This window comes from Lepus europaeus, chromosome 1 (assembly GCF_033115175.1).
Source record: "Lepus europaeus isolate LE1 chromosome 1, mLepTim1.pri, whole genome shotgun sequence".
NCBI classification, from domain to species: domain Eukaryota; kingdom Metazoa; phylum Chordata; class Mammalia; order Lagomorpha; family Leporidae; genus Lepus; species Lepus europaeus.
The window spans coordinates 147,896,375-147,904,922 of NC_084827.1; the positions used below are offsets into that span (position 1 = coordinate 147,896,375).

An 8,548-nucleotide genomic window follows, 5' to 3' on the forward strand; every position below is an offset into this window, starting at 1 on the left:
AATAATATCTCATTGTATGAATATAGCTCATTTTTTTTTCTAGCCATCAGTTGACAGAAATTAGGGTTGCTCCCATTTTTCAGCCATTGTAGGTAAAGCTGCTATGAACATTTGTGGGCAAGTTTTTGCATGCACATGTGTTTCCATTCCCTTGAGTATACAAGTGTACCTGGGTGTGAAATTGCGGGGCTGTGTGGTATCTCCCTGCTTAACCATCTGAGGAAGTGCCAAGGTGTTTTCCAAAGCAGCTACACCGTTTTACACCCTCACCAGAAATGTCTGAAGGCTCCAGTCAGCCCACATTCTCACTAAGACTTGTTTTCTTATATTTGGTGGTATATCAATCGGAATGGGTAAATGGGGTACCTCATTGTTGTTTTGAGTTGCATGTCCTTCATGACTAATGATGTTGATCGTCTTTATGTGCTTATTGGACATTGGGATGTACTCTCTGGAGAAATGCCTGTTCAAATCCTTTGCACATAATAAGATTTTTGCTATGTCTTATGACTTAATCTGACCATTGTCATGAAATTCCATACTCAATAGCATTTTTAAGTATAATTTATACTATGGAAGTATGAATATTCAGAGATTTCCGTGGTTTTAAGGAGCTGCAGGGATGCGTCTTTCATTCTGTTTGGTCTGCGAGTACATGATCAAGAAATTTAAATGGCACTGGGGAGCTATTTCTCTGCTCATCCCTTCTTGCTCATTATTGTTCCAGTTCCTTGAATGTAATTGATATTAACATGTTGGATTTATTTTTTTTAATCTTCTTTCATCTGATATCAAGGACAAATCAAATAGAGTTCTTTACAAAAGTTAATTAACTTTATTTGAACCTTCTCTCAAATGGAGTCTGGTACTTCCACTTTAGCAATAGAGAAATAAACTACAACCGAGAAGTTTTTAGGTGGCTGGAAAATAAGTGAGTTGGACTACACTATCTTCCATTTTTCTTTCAGCTTTCATATTCTGTGATTCTAAGAGGGCTGGTTGGTAACAGAGTGGGAATGTGAACTCAGGAATGCTAACTTAAGCCCCCTTCCTCGTCAAAATGCCATTCTTCTCTGATGAAGTAACACTTGCAAACCAAGTTTTAACTGATGCCTTGGAGGCTGAAAGCTCTGGAAACCTAAGAAATAGGTCATGGAAGGAAAAGTTTAAAACCTAATGTATGCACTTAACAGAGTGGTCATAGTAATTATTTTATGGGCGAACTCTGCTTATAGATAAAAGTCACAGTTAAAAAAATAGAAAACAGATGGTGGCTAGGTAGTGGGGTGAAACCCTTCTTTGCAAACCAGTGAGATTTGGACTGTGACATTTTTGAGAAGCCCAGAATGCTAATGGAAACTTAGGCTTTAGATGAAAGGAAGCACGTGGAAAATCTTATCCATTTGCAACCTGCTTCCATTTAGTTATTAAAAAGGGATTGTATAAACCTGGGAACAAAATCAAGAGGAAGTAGAAGTGGCTGTAGTGCTAAGAGTTGGAGGTAAAATAGGTTTCAGGCCATGGAAAAGTTTGCATGCCTTATAAGCTAGGTTTGCTCTGCTTTTGACACATTTCTGGTTTTTCCCTTAGAATTATTTGAGAGAGAAAGGCTAACGAGGATGAATAATTTGAACTGGGATCTGTTTGATACATTTCAGGTTTAGCACCTTCTAAGGATCTTTGGGCAATTTGAACCCTGGAGCAGAGGTGCTTGAAATCTTATTCCTATATAGAACCATTTAGCTGGCAGAATAAAAGTGTATGATTGAATGCTAAAATGTAAATTATATGAATTGCAAGTTACAGGAAGTCAGAGGACAATGGCCAATCCAGGTGAGAGAAATGGGGTCATGCACTTGAAGAATGAGTGGAAGTCAGTCAAGAGATGTGGAGAGAAGAGGGCAGCCTAGGGAAAAGACTTGTATGGTGAAGATTTGCTGTAGGGGTGTGCCTGGGGTAGTCAAAGTGCAGAAAACAGTCTTGTGGCCGGCACCGCGGCTCACTAGGCTAATCCTCTACCTGTGGCGCCGGCACCCTGGGTTCTAGTCCTGGTTGGGGTGCCGGATTCTGTCCCGGTTGCTCCTCTTCCAGTCCAGCTCTTTACTATGGCCTGGGAAGGCAGTGGAGGATGGCCCAAGTGCTTGAGCCCTTCACCCATGGCCATTTGGGGGGTGAACCAACGGAAGGAAGACCTTTCTCTCTGTCTCTCTCACTAACTCTGCCTGTCCAAAAAAAAAAAAGAAAGAAAGAAAAGAAAGCAGTCTTGTCTGTCCACCGTGGAGTATCTTATTATAAGTGAGAATGTTTTAGAGCTAATTACCTCAAGTGGAGTCACAGCGTGTTGGGCCTTGAATGTGTGATAGGAAAGTCCTTGTTAGTAAAAGACTGAAGTGCTGAAATTTAGCAATGGACTGTTTGCTGGAGGCCCATCCTGAAAGGACAAAAGCCATAGAAAAAGAGAAGACGTTAACCAGGAAAAATCAGCATCGTGAGTATTTTAAAAATGCAGTTCCAAACCTTGCCTTATCTAGTTGCTTGGTAGTTTCATGCTAGCACAGTTTATCCTGTTTGGAGTAATCAAAGAATAGAATGTAAAACTTGAAAGGAGGGGCTAGCACTGTGGTGCCGTGGGTTAAGCCCCCACTTGTAAAGCTCACATGCTGTATCAGAGTGCCAGTTTGAGTCCCTGTTGCTCTATTTCTGATCCAGCTCCCTGGTAATGCAGGTGGGGAAGCAGCAGATTTCCCAAGCACTTGGGCCTTTGCCACCCATGTGGGAGACCCAGATGGAGCTCCTGGTTCCTGGCTTTGGCTTAGCCCAGACCTGGCTGTTGTGGACATGTGGGGAGTGAACCAGCAAAAGGGAGCTCTCTCTCTTACTCTCTCTCCCCTTCTCTTGCTTTCTGATGCTCTGCTTTTCAAATAAATAAATGGACAAATCGTTTTTTAAAAATTGATTTCTCAAGATCACATTCAAACCAGTCCAGGATTTATCCTCCTGTATCGGATCTCTTTGTGGCCAAAATATCATTATATATCGTGTGCTCTAGAATTGTGTCCCTCAAAGTGTGGTTCATTAATCAACTGCACCAAAATGTTCCTGAACCCCAGTTCAGAAATATTATGTTAGAATTCCTAGCATTAGGGCAAAGAATCTCCATGTTAACCAACCATCTGTCCTATTTTACACACTGAAGTTTGAGCCTTGCTGCTCTAAAGCAAAATAAAATTCATTCAGAATGTTTTATTTGGTTTTTGAGCCTCAGGTAGATTATGGAGCAAAAACAATTTAGATAATTGCCAGTTTGTTATTTAAATGGATCGAGGAACTAGGCATTCTGCATTTTTAGTGTTGATCATAATATTCATGCTTTCAATCACTGGAATCCTATAGGGGAAAACATAAAAGTATGAATTATTTTCTTACTTACACAACTGGAAATGGAAAGAAAACACATGTCTGAAGTGTGTGCATGCATGGGTGTTTGTGAGTTTACATTATGGCACAAATAATACCCAGAAAAGAAATTGAACTGATAACCCACAATCTCTATTTGTTACCCAAAATCTCTGATTCAGATGTTTTTACAGGTGACAGTTATCAAAAACAAACAAAAGGCTTGTGTGTGTTGTGTCAGAAAGAAAAGTTATTCAAATAATTGTATGTATGACTTTAAGAACAGTAAAAGAAAAGTAGAAAAATCAAGGTAATTTCACTTATAAAACAAATGTAAAAATCTTAATTAAAATATTGATTAAATTTAATAAACCCCAGTAAATATTGCTATGATTAAGAAGCATTCATTTCAGGAATAAATGAATAGTTTAACTTCAGAAATTTCATCACATTAATGGACAAAGGAAGAAAAATCATTGAATATCTCAATAGCTGTAGAAAAAGCATTTTCTATAGTTCAATATAGTAAAAACGTCAGATTACAATGATTAATCTAAGGCAGAGAAATCAAGAAGTATAAATATGTGTGTATATATGTAGTATGTATAAACATACATTTATATAGATATATGAATTTAGTTAATAGACTTATTTATAATAGATTTGAGTAAATAAAGACTAAAAAGAAACATCTTTCAGGCCTGGCACTGTGGCACAGTGGGTTAAAGCCCTGGCCTAAAGCGCTGGCATCCCATATGGGCGCTGGTTCTAATCCCAGCTGCTCCTCTTTCCATCTAACTCTCTGCTATGGCCTGGGAAAGCAGTAGCAGATGGCCCAAGTCCTTGGGCCTCTGCACCTGCGTGGGAGACCTGTAAGAAGCTCCTGGCTCCTGGCTCTTGCCTTTGGATCAGCGCAGCTCCGGCCGTTGCGGCCAACTGGGGAGTGAACCAGCAGATGGAAGACCTCTCTCTCTGTCTCTACCTCTCTCTGTAATTCTGTCTTTAAAAAAAAAAAGAAAAGAAAAGGTCTTTCATATAGGACTTAAAACCTATAGCAACTATCACATGAACAGAAATTTCTGGATCCATACCAATTAATATCAGATACAAAATAAAAAATATCTGTTATCATCATTAGCAGTTAACATAACATTGGATATCCTGACCCATTATATAAGACAATAAAAAAGAAAACTTTGGTAAATAAGAAATCCTGATGTTTTATTGATAATGGGATTATTTCCACTGAAAGTTTAATCAAATTGAATTAGCAAGTTATTAGCATTAGAGTGGGGCTGGTGCTGTGGAGCAGCAGGTTAAAACCCTGGCCTGAAGTGCTGGCATCCCATATGGGATCTGGTTTTAGTCTTGGCTGCTCCTTTTCTGATCCAGCTCTCTGCTATGGCCTGGGAAAGCAGTGGAAGATGGCCCAAGTCCTTGGTCCCCTGCACCCGTGTGGGAGACCTGGAAGGAGCTTCTGGCTCCTGGCTTTGGATCGGCGCAGGTCTCTCCATTGCAGGCATCTGGGGAGTGAACCAGTGGATGGAAGACCCCCCTCTCTCTCTCTCTACTCTCTCTGTAACTCTGTCTTTCAAATAAATAAAATAAATAAATCTTTTTTAAAAAAAGAAGTATTAAGAGTTCAGCAAAGTTGATGGGTCTAAAACTACCTCACATAATCAACATAGTTTCTCTCTGCTAGCACCAACAAACTTGAAAATATTTAAAAATACCATGTACAATAGCATTAGGAGTTGGTAGACTGTAGTCCATGGTTTGCTACCTGTTTTAGTATGTAAATTTTATGAGAACATAGTAATGCCTATTCACTTATAAAATATAAATTTGAGCAAGAAAGAAAACCAAGTAGAAAAATAGCAAATAAATTTTGGAGGAGAATAACTAATAAATAAGGAGATGCTCAAATTACCTTAGTAATCAGAGACTTTTGCTTATTTTTAGATTTTATTTCTTTCTTTAAGTTATTTGAAAGGCAAGGTGGAGAGAGAGAGAGAGAGAGAGAGAGAGAGATCCTATTTGCTGGTTCACTCTCCATATGCTTACAAGAGGTAGGGTGAGCCAGGCCAAAGCCAGGAACCAGGAACTCCTTCCAGGTCTCCATGCAGGTAACAGGGATCCAAGTCCTTCTGACTGTTAGGGTGCACATTATCAGGAAGCTGGGAGGGAGAGCAGAGCTGGGACTTGAATCAGGGCACTCTGCTATGGGATGTGAGCACCCCAAGTGGTGGCTTAACTGCCGTGCCAAACATCTGTTCCAAGAGAACTTCAGTGTTGAAATAACAACAACAAAAACCCTCCAAAACCATCAGAATGACAAATGTGAGAAATAGGAATAGTAGCAAGTATTGGTGAAGACCTAAGGAAAGGATGTGTGTGTGAGGGAAGGTATAAATTGGGGCAGGTACCCTGCACAGCAACCTAGTGGTACCTGGTGAATAAAATCTGTATGTATCCTACGATCTAATGATTCCAATCCAGTTCTTTCAGCTCTAAGGTCCCTGTAGAAATCTACAAAGGAACAACTGAAGGGGTGCTCATAAATGCATTGTTTGCTTTGGTGAGAAATTGAAGCTAACTTAGGAGTTTCTCAGTAACAGAATGTACAAATCAAATGTGGATGCATGCGCTGGACTCAGCAGGATGTAGAAGGGATGTATATATAACTATATATATATACATATAATATAAATATTTTTGTGAGTGTATATATATAGAAACATGTATGTATTATATATATAACAACATATCAATATATACATTAATACCAAAATATGGTCTTGAGTAAGAAATGCTAGGAACAGAAAACAATTTATAGCATTGTATCATTTTTATAAAATAAAAATCTGTAGAAAACATTTTATAAAGATAAATATAAGGTCATGGTATTCAAAAATGGTCATGGTAAAATGAAATTAAAAGAAAAGTTAAAAACAAAGTTTGACAAAACACTGTACTTACAGCAAAACTGAGATATAAATTTTTCTTTTTGCTTTTGTTTATTAGATTGTTTTTTTTTTTATTATTTAAGACCTTTATTAGCAGGTGCTTGCAGTTTGTTGACTTTTTTGAAAAAATCAAGTTGTAAACTTTTATTACAAATTAAAAATGAAGTTCTTAAAAATCTCAACTTGACCAGATATGAAACAATTTAAAAACCTTTAAAGGTGTATTGAGAAAAACCAGGCTTTTTTAAAAAACACGTTTGTCGTTACCAAAAAGAGACATCTTTAGGTAAAAATAATAAAAACCCCATGCTGCATAGATAATGCAGATAGTTCTAGTAATCTGGTCAACGGGCAAAAAGCAAGCACTTAAGGTCTTCAGCTCCAATCTTTTGTTCATTTCTTATTGCTGGAATTTCATATTCATTTCTTCTTGTTGGATGACTAAACCGGATGATGGTAGAGATGTTAAGCCGGCATTTACTCAGCCCCGCCCTGCTCAGCCTCGGGAGCGGACGAATTCTCAGCTGGTGGATCGGCTGCTTTTGTCTCTTTGCCATCTTGTGGTTTAGGGTTATCTGGGCTTCTGCGTCGGTAATTGAAGTTGCGGCGGTACCGACGCTGAGGTGGCTGCTGACCCTGGGTCTCATCTCCTTGGTTTTCCTTATCTTCTTCATTGCCGTCCTCTCTAGGCTGTCTTTGGCAAGGAGGACCTCTGCGGAATCGTGGTCTATAACCCCGATACATATTCTGTCTCACTGGTCTACCTTGTTCTCCTGCACCCTGGTGGTCAGCACCTTCCATCACTTCTCCCTGCACAGGAGGGTTGGAATACTGTGGTCGACGCCCATAGGGTCTCCGCATGTAGTAAGGTGGGAACCTTCGCCTGCGGTAGGGCCGGCGTTGTTGGGCCTGGCCTTCGGGAGCGCTCTCCGACCCCTCATTCTTTTCCCCACTCTCACTGTTCTGGTAATTCTGCTGGTAATTGCGTGGAGGACCCCTACGACGTGGGTAGCGTCTGTAATGGTTACGGTCTGCTGCATATTTACTGCCTTGCACTGGAACTCCACCAGGACCTGTAACATTTGCTGCCTCCGCACCCTTTTCTCCTTCAACAACATCAAACTCCACAGTCTCTCCATCTACACTGCGAAGGTACTTCCTGGGGTTATTCTTCTTTATGGCAGTCTGGTGTACAAATACGTCTTCCTTGGTGTCATTCCTGTTGATGAAACCATATCCGTTCCTTACATTGAACCATTTTACTGTTCCCAAAACCTTCGTTGGGATGACCTTCTTTTCCCCGCCGGCGGGCGCCGCCGAAGTGAGGCCGCCCGGGCCACCGCTCCCTGCGCCGCTGCCCGTGGTGCTGGGCTTGGTTTCGACGGCGCTGAGGGCGGGGGCGGCTGGCGGCTGCTGGGTCTCGGCCTCGCTGCTCATGGTTGTGGTGATGGTGACTGGGGCCGGCTGCAGCAGCTGCGGCTCCTCCCGGGGTGCGATGGTAACTAGGCCGGTGGCGGCGGCGGGGCTGCTCAGGGCTCTCTGGGGTCTGCTCTCCGCTCCCGCTACCGATCGAACTTAGATTGTTTTTTAATTTTAGCTCCCACATATAAGGGAGAACATGTAGTAATTGTCTTTCTGTGTCTGATTTAATTTCACTCAACATAATGTCCTCTAGTTGCATCCATTTTGGTCCAGCTGATATAATTTTATTTTTTGGTAGCTGAATACTATTCCATTGTTAAATATACCACATTTTCTTCATCCATTGATCTGATTATAGACATCTTAGTTGATTCCATAATTTGGCTTTGTGAGAAGTAACTGGTGATGCAGATGACTCTTTGATACAGTGTGTTCATGTCTTCTGAGTATAGACCCAGTAGTGGGATTGCTGGATCATCCAGCAAATCTATTTTTAGTTTTTGAAGAAATCTCCTTAGTGTTTTCCACAGTGGCTGCACTAATTTGCATTCCCACCAACAGTGTATAAATTACCTTAGTATTATACTCAGAATTACACTTTCTCCACATCCTCGCCAGCATTTGGTGCTCTCTGTACTACTAAGTTTTAATGATCTGTGACTATTTTAAAATGTGCTGTATATGAGAAAATACATATCTTTTCAGTTGACTATTGTTATAGCCCTTGCCAGTATTCCTGCTGAACTACGGTCTTGTTTGATTTT

General features: G+C 40.5%; 1 protein-coding gene across 1 annotated transcript; it reads right to left on the bottom strand.

Moving 5' to 3' along the window:
• Positions 1–6,658: 6,658 nt before the first annotated feature.
• On the bottom strand, positions 6,659–7,799 carry LOC133767200 (Y-box-binding protein 1-like). Its single transcript, XM_062201495.1, has one exon. The coding sequence runs from the start codon at positions 7,797–7,799 to the stop codon at positions 6,840–6,842; it is 960 nt and encodes a 319-aa protein (XP_062057479.1). The 3' UTR covers positions 6,659–6,839.
• Positions 7,800–8,548: the final 749 nt, after the last annotated feature.

Coding starts and splice junctions, on each gene's coding strand:
- LOC133767200 (XM_062201495.1), bottom strand. CDS start 7,799: ATGAGCAGCGAGGCCGAGACCCAGCAGCCGCCAGCCGCCCCCGCCCTC.